At 59.4% G+C, this 20,212-nt stretch overlaps 1 protein-coding gene across 6 annotated transcripts; it reads left to right on the top strand.

The window, feature by feature from the left end:
• The first annotated feature begins 864 nt into the window (after positions 1–864).
• On the top strand, positions 865–19,355 carry CARMIL3 (capping protein regulator and myosin 1 linker 3). Of its 6 annotated transcripts, XM_047795371.1 has the most exons (40): positions 865–1,056; positions 2,502–2,596; positions 2,889–2,939; positions 3,058–3,117; positions 3,203–3,318; positions 3,523–3,620; positions 3,864–3,934; positions 4,036–4,109; positions 4,344–4,419; positions 4,500–4,588; positions 5,049–5,143; positions 5,353–5,439; positions 5,666–5,775; positions 5,915–5,992; positions 6,522–6,598; positions 6,675–6,779; positions 6,874–6,943; positions 7,715–7,796; positions 7,925–8,021; positions 8,171–8,225; positions 8,306–8,478; positions 8,957–9,025; positions 9,245–9,338; positions 9,433–9,531; positions 9,969–10,097; positions 10,274–10,387; positions 10,799–10,974; positions 11,712–11,799; positions 11,921–12,058; positions 12,343–12,406; positions 12,524–12,732; positions 13,130–13,230; positions 14,107–14,422; positions 14,769–14,897; positions 16,416–16,482; positions 16,591–16,680; positions 18,216–18,334; positions 18,421–18,601; positions 18,773–18,883; positions 19,009–19,355. In XM_047795371.1, the coding sequence occupies exons 1-40, from the start codon at positions 1,017–1,019 to the stop codon at positions 19,032–19,034; spliced, it is 4,119 nt and encodes a 1,372-aa protein (XP_047651327.1). In that variant the 5' UTR covers positions 865–1,016; the 3' UTR covers positions 19,035–19,355. The 6 variants fall into 6 exon arrangements, with proteins under 6 accessions (XP_047651327.1, XP_047651326.1, XP_047651325.1 ...); XM_047795370.1 differs by having other exon boundaries at positions 872–1,056; positions 12,343–12,732; positions 13,127–13,230; XM_047795369.1 differs by having other exon boundaries at positions 872–1,056; positions 12,343–12,732; positions 13,127–13,230; positions 19,006–19,355.
• Positions 19,356–20,212: the final 857 nt, after the last annotated feature.

The following is a 20,212-nucleotide window of genomic DNA, read 5'->3' as shown; positions in this document are numbered from 1 at the left end:
TTTTTTTTTTTTTTTTCTGGGCATCAGGGTAATTTGAGGGATATGGGAGAAGGAAACCTGGATTGGAGGGAACAGGGTTAGAAATCAACGACGTGCAAATCTAGTGCAAAGAAAATGCAAATGATCACAGTGGTTTGAATCAATGTTCATTTTTCAGCGTAGGGTGCATAGGTGTGTTAGCCAAGCAGAGAGCCTAAATTTGAGTGGACGGGATGCCCTTAAGGTTCTCCTGGATCCCAAAGTCTGCATCCCCTTAGCCTTCCTCCCTGTCTCCAGGACCTGAGCGTAAGGCTCCGGGATGGGGATGGAGGTGTTTGCAGAGCTGCCAGCAGGGAGGAGGTGGCGCGGGAATTCCCAGGTGCTACTCTCGGCCGCACACCCTCGGGGACGGTGCCAAGGACGCCGCAGGGATCCCCAAGGCTGGGCAAGCGGGAAAAGAAGGATAAACTGCTCTAGATCCGGCCAGGTCCTCTCCCGACATTGCCCTCAGCCGCGAGTTCCTTCCTTCGCGGTTCAGCAAGGACAACCTGGACGGGTCCCGAGCAAGAAATGAAAAGGGAGGAGCCTTGCAAGAATGACCCGGCAAGGGGTACACAGAGCTACAAACAAAAGAAATGGGTTCTGCTCACAGTGCCCGAGGAGTGGGGTGACACGAAAAGTGGGGACCCTGCCCCCCGCCTGGGAGATGGCCGGGGCTCCAGGAGACAAGCACAGGGCGTCGCACGCGGGGGCCGGCGGGAGGGGTGGGCGCGAGCGCGCGCGGGGTCTCACGCGGCTCCGAGGCGCGGCGCGCATGCTCAGTCTGGCACCTCTCCGGGAGGGGCGGGAGACCCGGCGCTCCGAGGCGGGGGGAGGAGCGCTCGCGCAGCCGCCCCTGACAGGAGCGGGCTCCGCGGCTGCTGCAGCGCTCAGCTCCGGGGCCCTGCCGGAGCCGGGTCTAGCATGTGCCGCGGCTCCCCGGCGGCGGCAGCGGCGGCAGCGGCTCCTCTGAAGCAACACCGGCAGCAACGGCCGCCATGGCCAAGTCCAGCGCGGAGCTCACCCGCGAGCTGCAAGGTACGAGGCTGCGGTGGTGTCCGGGACGCCCCGTCCGGGAGCCTCCCAGACCCAGTGCGTTCCTCTCCGCGGTACACCCCGGTGCCTCCCGCCCCTCATGCATCCCCATTCCAAGGCACCCCCCTGCCCCTGCATCCCAGCTCGGGGTATCGCTGTCCCCAGAGCATCCTCCGCTGGCCCCCTCTTCTCACCCTGTCAGGACCTTCCTGTCCCAGAGCCGCCCGTCCCGATCTTCAGTGACAGGTGCAGTCCCTTTACGCTCCCTGGGGCTGACTCTCAGCAATCCTGGCCCAACCCTCGGCGAAGCATCCAGTCTCTCCTCCAGAGAGTCCCGGTTTCCCCGCCGGGCGGGGCCAGGCCCGCCCCGCCGGGTGATGGGAGCTGCCCCAGGTCCTGACCGCCTCTGGGCTCAACACCCTTCCTCCTCTGGGCCCCGCCCCGGAACTGGCTCCAGAGAGCCCCATGGCAGCCCGTCTCTGCACCCCGGCCAGTGGGGCAAAGAAGGGAGTCAGGGAAGAGGGCCCGAATTGGAGCAAAAACCAAGAGGAGGGTCTCTGCAGCTCTCCTACCACAGCCCCGGTCCCAGCCTGCCCTCTTCTCTCTACCCCACACCCAACACCTCAAGGCCTCTCCTGCCTTGCAGCAGTTCTTAGACTTGGTCCAAACCAAGGGCCGATCCCCTAGCTCTGCCACAACCCTGACCCCCAGAGGCGGGAGCACAGGCTAGCCCACGCAGAGACCAGGACGCTCAAGGATACTCAGAGGCATGCTCTGCACCGTTTCAATTTCCCACACCTCCACAGACACACAAGCACAATCTTGAGATGTGTGTACACATATCTTTGCAGAAACAGCACACACACACACACACATATGCACATACATACTGGGATATCTGGATGGTTCCGCCAGCAGATGGGTTTGGGACTCATTTAAACACTCCTTCCTACCTCCCTACCCCCTACTCAGAACTGGCTGGCTCTATGCCCCTTTCACAACTGCAAGCACAGCATACTCATTCACACTTAGCCATGCCCACCAATACCACACACGGGCTCCCTGGCATCTTCTTTACATGCATAGTAAAAGGCAGACACTCACACCCAGACCACCTAAAATATAGTCAAAGGGACACCCCCACACTCCCCACACTGACTCACTGTGGATGTGTCCATAGCTGCTGGACTACACGGGTCGGAAAAATCCTTCACATTCTCCCACAGTGTCACTCAGCTACTGTCCCCCCTCGGTTTTCTCCACACCCTCCAGCCTCTCTAATAAAAAAGAAAAGTCACCCAAGAAGGAAAGGTCTCAGTCCCGGTCCTTCTTTGCCTCTCTCTGATTCTCTCCCCTCCCCTCCCACCCGACCCCTGGAGCACCTTGGGTAAGTGGGGGTTGCCAGAGTAAGGAGAGCTCTGAGCAGCCCACCCCACCCCCGCCTGCAGACAGCATCCGAAGATGCCTGAGCCAAGGGGCTGTGCTCCAACAACACCGTGTGAAGCTGGAGACGAAGCCCAAGAAGTTCGAGGACCGAGTGCTGGTGAGGGCACTGGGCTGGGGGAGGAGAGGGGGTATCAAGGGCACCCGGGCAGAGAAGGGCAAGGAGGCTGGGCGACAGAGGAGACAGAGGTGGAAGAGAGCTGAAAAGACCTAGCCTGGGGCATGGGGAGGCTGGACTCCGTGGATGTCCAGGAGCCTAGGGTGGGGCATGATGGGGAGGAGCTTCCAGAGCAGAGGGTCACTGCCAACAGGGGTGCACACGGGCTGAAGGGGGCAGTGTGACTAGGGCCCAGGAAGCTCCTATGAGCTGCTGATGTTTCCTCTCTCTGAAGGCCCTGACCTCCTGGCGCCTCCACATCTTCCCCCTTAAAGTCCCAGCCAAGGTGAGTTGGGCTGACGAGCAGGAGAGCAGCTGGCATGCACCTCCCCCCTCCCCCCACCCCGAGCCTGGCAGCCAGGCTCTGACCATGAGCGGGGCATTCCCGTGCCCCCTCCCCACAGGTGGAGAGCTCCTTCAATGTCCTGGAGATCCGCGCCTTCAACACGCTCAGTCAGAACCAGGCGAGCATCAGGGCTTGGGCCTCACCCTTGGGCCGGCAGGAGGAGGGAGCCTGCATCTGAGGCCCCACTGCTTCCTCTCCCCTAGATCCTAGTGGAGACGGAGCGTGGCATGGTGAGCCTACGGCTGCCATCAGCTGAGAGTGTGGACCAGGTGACCCGACATGTGAGCTCTGCCCTCTCCAAGGTCTGCCCTGGCCCTGGGTGAGTGGCAAAGGAGGAGTCTCTCAACAGTGTGGAGACCTCCCTTCCTGCCTCCCTCCTTCCCCTGCACCTGGGCCCCTGAGACACCAAGGAGAAGAGCTCTCATGTCCCCGCTCCTGCTTTTCCTGGGGATCCAGAAGCTATAACAGAGAAAGAATTGAGAGCCTCTTTCCCCCTCTTGGGATGGATTTGTTCATTTTCCAGGAGTCTAATCCGGCGTGGAAATGCGGACACCCCAGAAGGGCCCCGAGACACATCCCCCAACTCTGAGACTTCCACATCCACCACGCACAGTGTCTGTGGTGAGCAGGGCAGACGTGAGGAAAGTGGGGCCCACACCCTACCCACCCTGCCCCTCGCTCTGAGTCCTCTGGGTGTAGGGCTCTGCCTCCCCTGAGACTCCACATTCCCGGACCTCAGAGGTTCACAATGTAGCAGGACCCCAGGACACGGGTACATACAATGACCTTGACCTTTCCTTAAACTCCAAGTCTGTTCCCCACCCCCTTACCCCTCAAGGAGCCAGCCCATCTCCTGCCCCACAGGTGGCTTCTCCGAGACCTACGCTGCCCTGTGTGACTACAACGGGCTGCACTGCCGTGAGGAGGTGCAATGGGTGCGTTGGGCAGGGACCTGGCAGGTGGGCAGGCGGGACCCAGAGGCAGGGGGCTGAGGAGGAGGAGGGGAGCAGGTGTGAGCCTGTTCCACCTCTCCAAGGACGTGGACACCATCTATCATGCCGAGGATAACCGGGAATTCAATCTTTTGGATTTCAGCCACTTGGAGAGCCGGTAAGCAGATGGAGGTGATACTCAACCCCCCCATTCCAAACCCTGTCCAGCCCCAGCCCTTTTAGGTTCTCTCTTCCGTTCCCACCCACAACCTCAGCTCTGTCTCCCAGCCCGCACCCCCACTGCCTTCCACTCCTCTAGGCTTTCCCCAGGCCAGCCATCCCTTCCTTAGTCTTTTCTTTCTGCCCCAGCCACCTGTTCACCACTTTCCTGCCCCTTTCAATCTCCCCATAGAGACTTGGCCCTAATGGTGGCAGCCCTGGCCTACAACCAATGGTTCACCAAACTCTACTGCAAGGACCTGCGGCTGGTAGGGTCTAGGAGGGGCAGGGTGGGGAGGGGAGAGCCATGCCTTCTCTGGCTCCTGATCACATGACCCACTCTCCTCAGGGCTCTGAAGTGCTCGAACAGGTGCTACACACCCTCAGCAAGTCGGGGAGCCTGGAAGAGCTGGTGCTGGACAACGCTGGGCTTAAGACGTGAGGCCAGCCTCCTCTTTGGGCAGTGGTGACCCCTTGATGTATTCTTAGGGTCCCGGAACCTCAGTGCATGCTATGGGCCTCTGAACTATCTAATTCGGCTCCTCGCTTTACAGAAGAGGAGACTGAGGCCCCAAGAGGGCTCCAGGCAAGGCACACCTAAGCCTCCTGCCCCCCCAACTCCATGGCTTTCCCCAGTATCTCCATATGCCCTGCCCCTTTTCCACCATCAACCACTGAGCAGAGTGCGCTGCTCTGGTCTGGAGGACCCAAAGCTAGGCTTTGTCTCTGCACAACTTCCCAGGTACTCCAGAGTGGTGACAAACTCCCTGGCAGGCCCCAAGCTGCTCCCCGCCGGTGGGGGCCTCTAAGCATTGCAGCCCCAGCCAGGCAGGCAGGTGGAGGAGGAGGGGAAGCCCGGGGCCTGGGACAAACACAACCTTCCTCCCCTCCCCTGAAGGGACTTTGTCCAGAAGCTGGCCGGGGTGTTTGGGGAGAACGGGAGCTGTGTGCTGCATGCCCTCACTCTGTCCCACAACCCCATCGAGGACAAGGGTGAGCCCCAGCCCTGAATCCTACCCCCACCGCAATGCAGACCCCTTGTCCCAACCCAGAGTCCAACCCGGCTCTCCGACCTGATGCCAGCCCCTGTCCCATTTCTGCCATTCTTGACCCAGGCCGGCATCCGCTCAAGCCCCCAGTCTGACTCTGTACCACCTGCCCCTACTGCCCACCTCTCAGGGGGCCCATTTCTCTCTCCTCAGGTTTCCTCAGTCTGAGCCAGCAGCTCCTCTGCTTTCCCACTGGCCTCACCAAGCTGTGCCTGGCCAAGACTGCCATTTCCCCTCGAGGTACTTGCCCCAGGACCCCTGATCTCTGACTCGGACCCACCCCCCCCACCCGGCCCCCACAGTGCTGCCTAGGTGTTGAGCCCCAGGGAGGGTACCCACGCAGTCGCACAGCATTCCAGGAATCAAGGAAGGGAAAGGAGCCACATTTCGGGAGCGGGGAAGAGCTGTGTACAAGGGAACGAGGTGGGGGTGGGGGCCAACCCAGCCCAGTGCCCGCTGTGCGCAGGGCTCCAGGCGCTGGGCCAGACCTTCGGGGCCAATCCGGCCTTTGCCAGCTCCCTTCGATACCTGGACCTGAGCAAGAACCCTGGGCTGCTCGCCACAGACGAGGCCAATGTGAGTGCATGAATGTAGCCTCAAGCCCCTGTAGAAGCACGTTCAGGCTTCAGAGCCTGGACTCTCTGCCCTTTTGCCCCTAGGAGGGGAGGGGCTCTGTCACCTCTTCCCCTGCAGCCCTTCTGTCCTTCCTTCCCAGGCCCTCTACAGTTTCCTGGCCCAGCCCAACGCCCTGGTACACCTGGACCTGGCGGGGACTGACTGTGCCATTGACTCGGTGAGGGCTTGGTGATGGGGGAACCCAGCCTGCAGGGATCTGGGGAGGCCAGAGTGGGTCTCTGCCTCACCCCCGCCTTGAGTATGGAGGTGGGCAGAGCTGGCCAGATGGTTTCAGGTTCAGCTGAATTACAAAGCAATGACAAAGCTCACACCTGTGCCACACTGTGTCTTGGTTGTTCTGGCTGTGCCTAAGAGCCAGCCCAGGTCCATTCCCCAGCTAGGCACTCCCACTCAGAGCAGAAGGAGGAGGACAGGATCCCTTCCCTAACTTGAACCAGGCACCTTATGAGCCTGCGGTGGCCCTGGCTTTCCATGTCCATTGCCTGTGAGCCTCTCACACCACTGGGGGCCAAGCGGGTGGGATAGACCCACTTTCCACAGAGGGAAAATTGAGGCTTGAAGGGGCTGCGTGGACAGGCACAGTGGGGCCCGCATAGACTGCCCACCGAGGGGGAAGCACCAGGACCTCAGTGGGGAGAGAGGAGGGAATCCTGGCCCCGCGAGACACACCCTGTCTCCCCTGACAGCTTCTGGGTGCCCTGCTCCATGGCTGCTGCTCCCACCTCACCTACCTCAACCTGGCGCGCAACAGCTGCTCCCACAGGTGGGGGCACAGGGGTGCAGAGGGCAGGGCCAGCCGTAGGCGCCCCCTCCCTTGCTGACCCCAGGTGTCTCCGCAGGAAGGGCCGGGAAGCCCCAGCGGCCTTCAAGCAGTTCTTCAGCAGCGCCTACACTCTGAGCCACGTCAACCTGTCGGCCACAAGGCTACCCCTGGAGGCCCTCAGGTCGGGTGGGTGCAGGGTTGGGGGGCGTCCAAGGGGGAACCTCGGGAGAACGGGGTGAGGGGTAAAGGTGGGCCTGCTGACCTTCCTCCCACAGGGCGCTGCTCCAGGGCCTCTCCCTCAACAGTCACCTCAGCGATCTGCATCTGGACCTCAGCAGCTGCGAGGTGAGCCCTCAGTCCCCCATCCATCGCCCCATCGTTCGTTCCTCTGACCTAAGTCAAGCCCTGGCTCCATCAGGCCTCCGCGCTACTCCTCTGTGACCCCCCCCAGACCTGACTACATTCCCTCTGTCCCCTCTTGGACTGTGGTCTGCGTCCCTCTATCTAGAGGTCGTTTTCAGTCTCCAGGAGCTCCTGCGTGACCTCTTTGAGGTGGGAGATACCACGCTCCCCCACCAGAGGGCAGGAGGAAGCTGTCTCCAGAGCAGCCGCCCCAGATTTTCCTGACGGAAGTGAGGGAAGAGAGCCCTAAGAAAGGATCTGGTGTAGAGAAAGGGTCCTGGAGTTCCCGTTGTGGCCCAGTGGAAACAAATCTGACTAGGAACCATGAGGTTGCGGGTTAGATCCCTGGCCTCACTCAGTGGGTTTAAGGATCTGGTATTGCCGTGACCTGCGGTGTAGGCTGCAGATGCGGCTCAGATCTGGCGCTGCTGCTGCTATGGCTGTGGCTGTGGTGTAGGCCAGCAGCTATAGCTCTGAACCCCTACCCTGATTGAACCCCTAGCCTGGGAATCTCCATATACTGCTAATGAGGCCCTAAAAAGAAAAAAAAAAAAAAAAAGAGAGAGAGAGAGAAAGGGTCTCCTGATTTTACACCAAGAGACCTGGTTTGACCTTGAATCCTGGCTGACTACTCTTATTTCTCAGCATTAAAAGTGCCCTCTCCTCCACCCCTACCCTGCCTCCCTGCCCCTCCCCCACACTGTGTCCCTGCAGCTGCGCTCAGCTGGAGCCCAGGCTTTGCAGGAGCAGCTGGGGGCTGTCACCTGTGTGGGCAGCCTAGATCTGTCAGACAATGGTGAGTGGGGGCACCTCCCTTCCTGGAGGCCAGGTGAGGACAGGGGCCTAGAGCATGGGGGAAAAGCCCTAAGGAGACTCTGGTGAGCCTTGGGCCTCAAGGCCAGCCCTCTCCCATCTGTTGGCCAGGGTTTGACTCGGACCTCCTGACGCTGGTGCCTGCACTTGGCAAGAACAAGTCTCTCAAGCACCTGTTCCTGGGCAAGAACTTCAACGTCAAAGCCAAGTGAGGCCCCCTCCCTCCACCCACAGACCCTCACGCCATCATCCTCCTATCCTTTGGGGCTCGCTGTATTGCCTCTGGCCACCTCTCTGCTGCTCCAATAGCATGACCCCAGCCCCCTCCCTCCTACTCTGAGCCCCCACTCCCCGCAGGACCCTGGAGGAGATCCTCCACAAGCTGGTGCAGCTGATCCAGGAAGAGGACTGCGTGAGTGCCTGGGCCTGGGAGGGGACCTGCGGTGATGGGATCTGTGGGGACAGGGCCCAACCCCCTACTTGCCCACACAGTCCCTGCAGTCACTGTCCGTGGCAGACTCCCGGCTGAAGCTTCGCACCAGCATCCTCATCAACGCCCTGGGCAGCAACACCTGCCTGGCTAAGGTGGATCTGAGCGGCAATGGCATGGAGGACATCGGGGCCAAGATGCTGTCTAAGGCCCTGCAGATAAACTCCTCCCTCAGGTGGGGCCCACACCTGGACCCTCTGATCTGAGCCCCAGCCCTCCACCCCGCCTTACACAGGCCCTCCCTGCTGCCTCACTGCTCTGTCCGCCAGTTTCTGGGAACCAGAGTTGGTTCCCAGAATCATCTGTGAGTCAGCCTCATTGCCTAGGGGGGTGGGGGGTGTCCCTGCCCTCTAAGAGAGGGAGGGGTGGACTTCCCGTCGAGGCGCAGCAGAAACAAATCTGATTAGGAACCATGAGGTTGTAGGTTTGATCCCTGGCCTCATTCAGTGGGTTAAGAATCCAGCGTTGCCGTGAGCTATGGTATAGGTCGCAGACGGGGCTTGGTTCCCACATTGCTGTGGCTCTGATATAGGCCGGCAGCTGTAGCTCCGACTGGACCCCTAGCCTGGGAACCTCCATATGCTGTGGGTACAGCACCCCCGAAAAAAAGAGGTGGGGGAGGGGTAACAGCCTAGTGCTCATCCTTTCCCCAGGACTATCCTGTGGGATCGGAACAATACATCTGCCCTGGGCTTTCTGGACATTGCAAGGGCCCTAGAGAGGTGAGTAGACCAGGGCCCGGCCCTGACCCAGGCCCCCAGCCTCCCTGAACCTGGACCAGGCCAGGACTACTCCAGCCCAAACCCAGCCCACTTGACCTAATTGCGCGGAAAGGTTAGGAAGGGCCCCAGGAGAGGGGGCTGGTCAGCAAGAGGTGGGGGTTGGAGCGGGTGCCTCTCCTGACACCTCTGCCCCCCCAGCTGTGCTGCTCTGTCCCACAGCAACCACACGCTGCGCTTCATGTCCTTCCCTGTGAGCGACATCTCCCAAGCCTACCGCAGCGCCCCCGAGCGCACCGAGGACGTCTGGCAGAAGGTGGCAGCCTAAGCAGGGTGGAACCCAAGGGGCAGGGGTCAGCCCGCACCACCTGGCCCTCACCCCCTCTCCCTGCCGAACCCATCATCTCCAGATCCAGTGGTGCTTGGTGAGGAATAACCATTCCCAGACGTGTCCCCAGGAACAGGCCTTCAGGCTGCAGCAGGGCCTGGTGACCAGCAGCGCCGAGCAAGTAAACGTTTCCCTCTGGGCCACAGGGGGCACGCCCAGGGCATGCTGGGCATGGGTGTCATGAGATGGAGCGCAGGGTGGGGAGGCAGCACGACAGAGGCATTGTGTGATGTCCACAACTGGATCGAGCACGTGGGAAAGCAAAAATACGAGATGTGCAGGATGTGGGTCCTCAAAGTGAGAGAAAATGTGGTCAAACAGCGAGGGGACAGCCGGCAAGGGGGCTGGCAAGGGGGCACAGGCCTGGGAGCTGCACCAAGCATGGAAGAGGGCAGCCCCAGAAGAGGGAACAGCCCCCCCCCCATCACACTTACCCGTCAGTGCTGGCACCAGTAGCACTGCCTAACTGGGCCCAGAAATGGGGAGCCCGGGGGGCTCACCTGGGAAGGTGAAGATGCCCGGGGTCTCCCCCTGACACTCTTGCCACCTGTGCCACAGATGCTGCAGAGGCTGTGCGGACGGGTGCAAGAGGAGGTTCGGGCCCTGAGGCTGTGCCCCCTGGAGCCTGTGCAGGATGAGCTGCTCTACGCCCGGGACCTCATCAAGGATGCCAAGAACTCCCGGGCGGTGAGCTCTCCGCAGCCCCACCTGCCCCTGATGGTCTGGACGGCCCAAGAAGGCCAGCATGCCAGCCCAGGAGTGTGCAGGCCCTGCTCCGGGCATCTGCCCTCCTAGCCCAGGGTCCCCAGGGACCTAGTGAGGCCTGATTCTGCCCTTCTGATCAGAGCCCCTTCCTTCCCCAGCTGTTTCCCAGCCTCTATGAGCTGGGCCACATGCTGGCCAATGACGGGCCTGTGCGGCAGAGGCTGGAGTCAGTAGCCAGTGAGGTATCCAAGGCTGTGGACAAGGAGCTGCAGGCAAGTCCCAGGGAGGAAGCCAGGGCTGCCCAAGGCCCTAAGCAGAAGGCTGAGGACAGCCTGGGGAGAGGACTGTGCGCAAGAAGGAAATGAAGAGAGGAGACCATACTCCCACTGGGAGAGGCATTGCTAGGAACCCGGGCTTGGATGTTTGTTGCTACCTTCAGCCTTAGCCCCTCATCTCTGACCTCTCCCTCTGGAGTCTGATCCTTGGACTGACTCCCCTCTGTCCATAGTCCATGTGTTAGGATGGCTAGGATGTGAGGAAGCCTGAGTGTCCAAGACTCTGCTGCTAACTAGCCCTGTGACCTTGGCAAGAGCTGGAATAGACAGGCTGGAGTCCCTTCCGCTGTGGTGCCAGCCCTGACCCTGCCCTCCCTGGGGCTCCGGCCTCCTTTCCCCTCCTACTAGGTGATCCTGGAGTCCATGGTCAGCCTAACGCAGGAGCTATGCCCCGTGGCCATGCGGGTGGCCGAAGGGCACAACAAGATGCTGAGCAATGTGGCCGAGCGTGTCACTGTGCCCCGGAACTTCATCCGAGGGGCGCTGCTGGAGCAGGCGGGCCAGGACATTCAGAACAAGCTGGAGTGAGAGGCGGGGGTGGGGCTGGGGCCGGCTGGACTTGGCCTCGAGCACTTAGGGACTTGGGGCCCAGTGATCAGCAATGAATAATGAATGACACACTCTCCATTATGAGGGATGAATCTTTAACCAACTGCAACCTTGCTCTTTAGGGTCTGACTGGTCTTTGCCCTCGAAGTCTAAGTGCTGAGCTGGGATTTTGGAGGCCAGGCAGTGCACACAGGTGTACACACACGTAGCCACACACCTACCCTAGGAATTACCCCCTAGACACAGAGGACAGCCTCCTCGGAGGCACAGGCAAAGAAGAGGGGTACATGGACGGCACAGCCTCTGCCCCCAAGTGTTCATGGCCCCTAGAGCTCTTCCATTCCAATCAGGGCGCAACCTGTCACCAAAGCAAAGGAAAATTATTACACCAACCTGCGTGGGAAACAGCCAGGTTCAAGATGCTGCCGATTTCTGCTCTCACAGCAGAGACCAGCAGGGTTCACTCGGCACCCCCAATTTACTCTCCCCTGTTCCACTGGAGCTCCGGGGACCTGACCCAGAGCCCCTCTCTTCCTCCTACCCCTCACTTCCTCTTCGTCCACCCTCCACATCCACACACCCCAAGGCGGGAGGGGCTGTGGGTGGAACTGGATGGTAGACCTCAGATGTCTCCGTGGCCCTCTGGGGGAGGCTGGGGCGGAGGCTCGGGGGCAGGGAGGGGGGAGCTGAGCAGCCCCACCTGTGCCCACAGTGAAGTGAAGCTCTCAGTCGTCACCTACCTGACCAACTCCATAGTGGACGAGATCCTGCAGGAGCTATACCACTCCCACAAGAGCCTGGTAAGGCCCAGGCAGGCCCTCCACCCCACATCACCCCATCTTCCCCCGCCGCCCCTCCCCAACAAGGTCCTGGGAGGGGGGCAGCTTCCTCAGGATCCTGTTCACACCTGTCCCTCCCCAGGCCCGACACTTGGCCCAGCTGAGGACACTGTCAGATCCACCAGGGGGGATGGGCCAAGGACAGGATCTGTCCTCCCGGGGTCGAGGCCGGAACCATGACCTTGAGGAGACCACGGATGATGAACTTGGGACCAACATCGTGAGTGCCCCCATGCCCACTCCCCTCCTTAACCTAGGTCCTGCCCCTGAACCTACAAAACGCTATCCCATTCTGCTTTCCTGGACTCTACTCTCTGCCCTTCACTGGGTCTCCTCCCTCACCCCGATCCCACCCAGCCTCTTCCCTCGTCCCAGTGCCTCAGCCACCTGAGGACAGGGAGGCAGGGTAGACTCTAAAGAGAAGGCTCGATGAGGAATGGGAGGCTCCAGGTGAGGCTGCTGGGACTTGCCACCTGTCCCCTCCATTCGCCTCCATCTCCGCAGGACACCATGGCCATCAAGAAGCAGAAACGCTGCCGCAAGATCCGGCCAGTGTCTGCCTTCATTAGTGAGTCTTCCAGCCTCCAAGCTCATGGCCCTGTTTCCCTTTCTTTGTTCTCCGTCTCACCTGCCTGCTTTCTCCCCAGACCTCCTGCCAGTCCCTCTAACACTGCTGTCCCCACAGGTGGGAGCCCTCAGGACATGGAAAGCCAGCTGGGGAGCCTGGGGATCCCCCCTGGCTGGTTCTCAGGACTCGGGAGCAGCCAGCCCACAGCTAGTGGCTCCTGGGAAGGCCTTTCTGAGCTGCCCACTCATGGCTATAAACTAAGGCATCAAACACAAGGGAGGCCCCGGCCCCCCAGGACCACCCCTCCGGGACCTGGACGGCCTAGCGTGAGTCCCTCAGGCCACACAAGAGGACCGACCTCACTTGGCAATGCCAGAGCCAGGGATTCTAGCTCTAGGACACCAGTGCCAGAGGCACTAGCTTTGGGGGATGGGGCAGGGGCCCAGGCAGACTATGGAAAAGGAATTAGCCAGATCGGGTAGATCTAGACCTTGGCACAGATAGAAAATCTCTTTCTGCTACACAGTGGGGTTCTCGTTTTGGTGAGAGAGTCAAGAGCTGCCAAGCTTAGGAAATGCCTAGGTGGCTTGAGGTCTAAGTTTCCATGGGGCCAAGCAAAGGTAAGTCCAAGTGCGGAGGGGAAGGCCCTTTGCACTTGGACTCGGATGGAGGGAAGGCCTCCTCACCCAGATGATATATCCTACAGGACTTCCCTCCCAGCAGGTGCCAGTACCTGGGTCTCGTCAGGAGAACGGGATGGCCACCCGCCTGGATGAGGGGCTGGAGGACTTCTTCAGCCGAAGGGTCATGGATGAAAGCTCCAGGTGTGGCTCCCAGGCACACCCCCACCCCAATTTCAGGAGGCCCCGAGGTCCTCAAAGGGCTTCCGGGTCTGCCTAGCTCTCAGGGAGACCTCTCAATGGCAGTGCCCCCAAGCTGGTTTTTCTGGAATATTTCCCCCACATTCTCATTCTGCCCCACTTGGCCCTGAGCTCCCGTGTTCTCTGAATCCCCTCAGGACAGCTGGAAAGAATGGGGCCGGAGCAAACCACCACAGCAGGGTTGGAGGGGTGGGGACAGCAGGCCCTGGGATGGAGTGGTGGTTAGTGGTACCAGGCCTGGAGGGGGTGCTCTGCCACCGTCCCACACAGACTCCCCAGCATCTCTCCAGAAGGATCTGGGGCCCTTGGAGAGCCTGAGAGGAGGTGGGGGAGGCATGCCTGGGAAGAAAGAGGTTGCTAAGGGCCATGGTGGGGAAGGGAAGTGCACCATGGCCGGAGAATACGTGGATAGGGTAACGGAGTGGCAGGAAAGACTAGATGAGAAAGGGAAGCCGGGAGTTCCAGTCGTGGCACAGCGGAAACCAATCTGACCAGCATCCATGAGGAAGGCAGGTTCGATCCCTGGTCTCGCTCAGTAGGTTAAGGATTCGGTGTTGCCGTGAGCTGCCGTGTAGGTCAAAGACACAGCTTGGATCCCGAGTTGCTGTGGCTCTGGCTGTGGTGTAGGCTGGCAGTTGCAGCTTTGATTTGACCTGTAGCCTGGGAACCTCCACATGCCGTGGGTGTGACCCTAAAAAGAAGACGAAAAAAGAGAGAGAGAAATGGAATCAGGAGGTCCTAAGAGCCAGGACTGGCCTAGCACCGGCACCACCCTGGACCCCCATGACCTTGGCACTAACTCATCCCCACCCTGCCCAGCTACCCCCGGACTCTGAGGACCCTGCGGCCAGGCCTCTCGGAGCCGCCACTGCCTCCACTCCAGAAGAAGAGGCGCCGGGGCCTGTTTCACTTTCGCCGGCCCCGGAGCTTCAAGGGGGACAGGGGGCCAGGGTCCCCCACCACTGGGCTCCTCCTGCCTCCTCCCCCACCCCCACCTCCCACTCAGGAGAGCCCCCCCAGCCCAGATCCCCCGAGCCTTGGCAATAACTCCTCCCCCTGCTGGAGCCCAGAGGAGGACAGCAGCCTTGTCCCCACATTTGGCGGGGGCCAGGGGCCTTCCTTCCGCAGGAAGATGGTAAGTGAGGCAGGAGGGCCAAATCCTCCTGGTTTGCTGTCCTACATGTAGCCCATCCACCCACCCCACCCGGGCTATCAATGAGAGAACGCTAGGACTTGGGGTTCAGGGGAACTTTTTCACCCCAATGCCCCACTCCTTGGCTCCCTGGGCTAAGCTTGGTGCCCTCAAAGCATGCTGGGAGTCCCAGCGTGCATACGAGAGCAGTGGAAGGACTCCTCACAGGGTCTGGGTAGGGCGGCCCCCAGGCAGGGGGAGTAGGGGTGGGGGGCTTCCCTGCTCCCTTGCTGTCCGTGGAGCCCCTTGTCCATCAGGAACTGCCTCTAAACCTGAAAACCTGTTCCAGGGCACTGAGGGGGCAGAGCCTGGGGAGGGGGGCCAGGCCCCTGCAACAGCACAGCAGCCAAGGGTCCATGGTGTCGCCCTTCCTGGGTTGGGAAGAGCCAAAGGTTGGAGCTTCGACGGGAAACGAGAGGTGAGGGGAGCCCTGGACAACCAACCGAGGGTCCTGTGGGTCCCTGCCTACCACCCTCCCCTTCCTACGGCCCTGCGGCTGGTAGGGCCGTGGAGAGAGCAGTGTTTTGGTGCTAGAAGGTGTTAGTTGGAGTTCCCGTCGTGGCTCATCGGGTTAAGAACCTGGCTAGTATCCATGAGGATGCAGGTTTGATCTCGGGCCTCCCTCAGTGAGTTAAGGATCTGCATCCATGACCTATACCTTTGCCATAAGCTGCGGTATAGGTCATGGATGCAGCTCAGATCCAGCGTTCCTGTGGCTGTGGTGTAGGCCAGCAGCTCCGATATAACCCCTAGCCCAGGAATTTCCACGGGCCGAAAGCGTGGCCCTAAAAAGAAAAAGGAAAAAAAAAATGTGTTAGCTTCAGTTTTGCCCCTACATGTGCAGTTTTGCCCCTGTGTTGTCATTTTAAGTGACCAGGATGCCACTTAACTTCCTGGAGCCTCTGCTCCCTTGTAAAGTGGGTAGGCCGAAAAATATTTACTTCCAGCTCTGTTTCCCAAATTTTGGTGACTTGATTACCACCATTGTGACTGCTTTTTACCTTCTCCACACACTACAGCCCTATTTACATAATATTTTTATTTAAATCAACTGACTTTTTTGGAGTTCCCGTTGTGGCACAGCAGAAACAAATCCAACTAGGAAGAGGTTGCCGGTTTGATCCCTGGCTTTGCTCAGTGGGTTAGGGATCTGGCATTGCCATGAGCTGTGGTGTAGATCACAGAGGTGGCTCGGATCTGGCATTGCTGTGGCTGTAGCTGTGGCTGTGGCTGGCAGCTACGGCTCTGATTAGATCCCTAGCCTGGGAACCTCCAAGTGCCGCAAGTGCAGCCCTAAAAAGATGAAAGACAAAAAAAAAAAAAAAAAAAAGTTACAAAACTAAATCAACTGACCTTTTTAAACTTAGTCTAGATCTAAGCCTTAGCATCCTTAAAATCACTAGCTTGTTGTACTACTCTTGTTTTTTCCTCCTACACATAAAATAAACACATAACTATTAAAACAACAGTATGTTCACTTGTGTAAACCATTTCTTATGCCCCCAGAGGTGGTGTGGGTGCCAGTCTGTGAGGAAAATGGTCCAAGTGTCTAGGGACTAATGACATGAGAAGATAGAGCAGAAGCCACTTGCTAACTGCAGTCCCCCATAGAGGGGACTTTTCTTTTATTTATTTATTTATTTATTTATTTTGCTTTTTTTAGGGCCACACCCACAGTATATGGAGGTTCCCAGGCTAGGGGTCTAATTGGAGCTACAGCTGCCAACCTACATACACCACAGCCACAGCAACACGGGATCCAAGCTGCATCTGCAACCTACACCACAGCTCACGGCAACACCGGATCCTTAACCCACTGAGGGGGGCCAGGGATCGAACCTGCAACCTCATGGTTCCTAGTTGGATTCTTTCCACTGCACCATGACGGGAACTCCAACGGGCCTTTTTTTATGACCTGACTCAGCTGTCCTTTCAGGGCACAGGCCCAGACCTGGAGGGCAGCGTCCAGGCTTGGCAGAAACGGCGCTCTTCGGACGATGCAGGTGAGAACGGGGGCCCTCGCTTCCTTCCTTCCTTCAACCCCACTCTCAGGGCCCCTCCTAACATGCCTTTTCCCCTTACCCCTTTCCCACCCCCTCCCTCCACTCCAGGGCCTGGAGCCTGGAAGCCCCCCCCACCGCCCCAAAGCACCAAGCCAAGCTTCAGTGCTATGCGCCGCGCGGAGGCCACGTGGCACATAGGTATGGAAAGCCCTGTCTTAGGCGGCAGCTCTGAAGGCCTGGGGTGTGTCCAAAGGACAGCAGCCAACCAGGGTGGGGCAGTGAGAAGTGACACAGTAAAACAGCTTCAGGATGTGTATAAAACTACACCCAAGAGAAACAAACAACCCAACCCAGAAAGGCCCCACAGAGCAGATGTGGCTTTGCCAGGTTTAGCAGACAGGAGCAACCCTGTATGGATGGCTCTGAGGAATTTTTAGGGCAGGGGCCAGCCGCTGAATGCACCCTCTGTAAAGAAGGCCTTCCATAGCACCCTGGCTGGGGAGAGGGTGTGCAGTACCAGCCAGGCCAGGCCCCCTCAAGCATTCCGGTCTCCTCCAAAAACAGTTGACTGGGCCATCCTCTGTTCGCTCAGAAAAGTCCCAGTCAGAAGGGGCAAGAGCCCCGCATTGGGGGTCAGACACCCCAGGTGTTAGGCCTAGCTCAGCCACCACCCTCCCCGACAGCATTCACGTCCAAGTTATTTAGCTTCCAGCATAAAGGGGAGGGGATCATAGTATGATACCTCCCTTCTGCTGGGTTCAGAGTACCTTTCCCTTAAGGAGTGGCAAAGAAAGGCCAGTCAGCTTGGCGTCAGCCTCAGTTCCCACAGGTCTGGAAAGTGACCCTCCAACAAAATTGACGGGGAGAGGTAGACACTCCCCTCCGCCACTCCCACCCCAGGGCAGGGTATGAGGGCGCGGTGCCCAAGCAGCCAGGCTGGCCTGAGGCTTGGCAAAGCCATGTCTGCTGCCCTATCCCCCAAGGCTGACCCAGCGTGGGGGCATCTTCACTGATTATCCCATCCCCCACACAGAGTGGTTAAGATACCTGCAACAGGGTACCATCCTTCATCTGGGGGAACCACAACAGTCAGGGGCTTCCCTCTGCCCACACATACCTACTGCCAGCCAGCACTCTCCAGGTCGTCCTCACCCGCGCCGCACAGATACAGGCACAGGCACACAGACAACCCCATCCAGGTGGTATATCCTCAGGCTCCGGTTACAGAAAGCCATGGGGTGGGGGGAGGGGCAGTGAGGGTGCCAGGCACCTCTCCTCCAGCCTCATCATCTAAATCAGACTGGCAGAGAGTCCTAAGAAATCCAGGCTGCAGCCTTGGCAGGGCCCTGGGGCACTGCAGCCCTGCATGGGCAACCAGGCCTGGGGACCCTGCCCTGGCTCTGTCCCTGCTCAAGGGGGTCAGCCTGGCCCAAGCCCCTCTGAGGTGACAGGCTAGGGAGGATCCAGAGGACCTAAGGCTAAGGAAATGTGAGAGCAGAAGGGGACATCCAAAGCAGAGACATAAATGCAGATGTGCCTGTGGGGTTGGGGGGAAGTCCTAACCTCTGTGGCTGTGGCGTAGGCTGGCACCTGCAGCTAAGGTTTGACCCCTAGCCTGGGAACTTCCATATGCAGAGAGTGTGACCCTAAAAAGACAAAAGACAAAAGACAAAAAAAAAAAAAAAAAAAAGAACGTCTTTTCCTGCAGTTTCTCCTCTCTTCCCATCCCCCAGCTGAGGAGAGTGCCCCCAACCCCAGCTGCAAGAGCCCCAGCCCAGCCTCTCAAGATGGGGAGGAAGAGAGAGAGGGAGCCCTATTCGCTGAGAGGCCGGCTCCTGCTAGGAACACTAAGGTGAGGGCCAGCAAGGCGGCGGAGTAGACACTCTGATAAGGCAGAAGGACTAACTCGCTGACGCAGCATCTCCCTTCTTCTGCTAGCTGCAGGACCCCCCTCTAGCTCCACGACCCCCCAAGCCAGTGGCTGTGCCCAGGGGCCGCTGTCCCCCCCAGGAGCCAGGGAGCAGGGAGGAGGCTGAGGCTGGGGGTGTGGCCCCAGGAATGAACAAACCCCGGCTGAGGCTTGGCTCACAGCAGGACCAAGAGGAGCCCGAGGTCCAAGGTCTGCCCCCTGGCTGGAAGGGGTGGGGGGCATCTCTGGGGCCTTGCTGCCCACATCGGGTCCCTTTCTGGTCTTGAGATGAGTGACAAACAACTGGCAGTCACAGCCTGTATGAGCCCTCAGTGTGTGAGCCCCACTCATGTGCCAGGCCTGCCCTGACTGTCATTTCAGGGCCCCCAGATCCAGGCCGCCGGACCGCCCCCCTGAAGCCCAAGAGGACACGGCGGGCACAGTCCTGTGACAAGCTGGAGCCTGATAGAAGACGGCCCCCTGACTCCACAGGTGCCAGAGGGGTGGGTGAGAGGGTGGTGCCTCTTCCCACCCATCCATCTGACGCAGTGTCCCCACACGGGGTGGCTGGCTCTCCCTGCCCAGGAAACAGGGCTCCCTGGATTTGTCCCCAGCAGGAACCAGTGAACCAGGAACCGACTGACAGCAGCTGCTGCACCCTCCCCTGCCCTCCTCTTGACATGTGCCTCACAAGGACTCAGACCACCCCCCCACCCGCCCCCACACCTCCAGGCCCCTCTGCCAGCCCCTGTCCCACAGGCTCAGGATGGCAGGATGAGGCGTGGGGGGCAGGGGTGAGGGACAGGAAGGGAGGAAGCGACCTGGAGAGAGGGAAGCTCCCAATGCCTTGCTTGCTCTGCAGAGCTTAGGGGTGGGGGCCCTCTCCTCCCCTGGGAGGGCAGAGCTGTCCCTCTATCCCCAGGGGCTCTCTCTCCACTTGTATAGAATAAAAAACCAAAATCACTGCCTGCCTGAATCTTTGCTGTCTTCCCCATTCGCTGCTCCCATTCCGCACCAGCTGCTCCCCTTCCCTCAAGCCCTCACAGTGAGGAACACCCCCCAGTCCCCCAGGGATGGGGCTGGGGCTCTGCAGGGAGAAGCAGAAAAGACCGGAGAGCTACTGGATGAGAGGGGACTGGGAAGTCCAGAAGCAGGGGAGGTATTTCCTGCTGGGCTGAGCTGGCTGGACAAGGGACCAAAATGGCAGAAATCAATGCCAGTGTGTATCGGGCTTTGCAGGGTGCAGTGAGATTGGGACAATCCCAGTGAACCAGAGGGAGGTTGGGAAGCAGTGTGCTCTGTGTGTGTGTGTGTGTGTGTGTGTGTGTACGCACAGGCAGGTTCACTAATGGTGAAGATAAATGGTGTTGTGTCATCCTCAAGGCACCATCAATAGTCAGAAATCTCGAGAGGAGAGCAGCCTACAGGTGATCAGAGTGCCTATGGCATGGGGAGATCAATGATTCAAATTAATTGTTTCCCTTGGTGTGCTAACAAATGTCCTAGCTTGGCATCAGGACTCTGCTGAGGAGCCTCTCCCTGTGAAGCCCTTCCTGATGTCTTCCCCCAACTCACCCTAATTGAGCCCTCTGTCTTTGTGGCCCCACTGCACCCTGAATAGGTCCACACTTTGCACCTGTCACACCTCATTGCATTTGTGCACTGGCTGGTCATCTCTGTCTCTGTGGGCTTTGTTCTATATACATGCACCTCTTCCAGGGGCAGGAGCTGTGTCTTAATTACCTGTGTAGCCCCACCCCTGGCACAGTGCCTGGCACCCAGAGATGCTCAGTAAACAGCAGCTAGGAGTTCCCACTGTGG

The sequence above is a fragment of the Phacochoerus africanus genome, chromosome 9, assembly GCF_016906955.1.
Source record: "Phacochoerus africanus isolate WHEZ1 chromosome 9, ROS_Pafr_v1, whole genome shotgun sequence".
Classification (NCBI taxonomy): Eukaryota; Metazoa; Chordata; class Mammalia; order Artiodactyla; family Suidae; genus Phacochoerus; species Phacochoerus africanus.
This window is presented reverse-complemented; position numbering and strand designations above follow the sequence as displayed.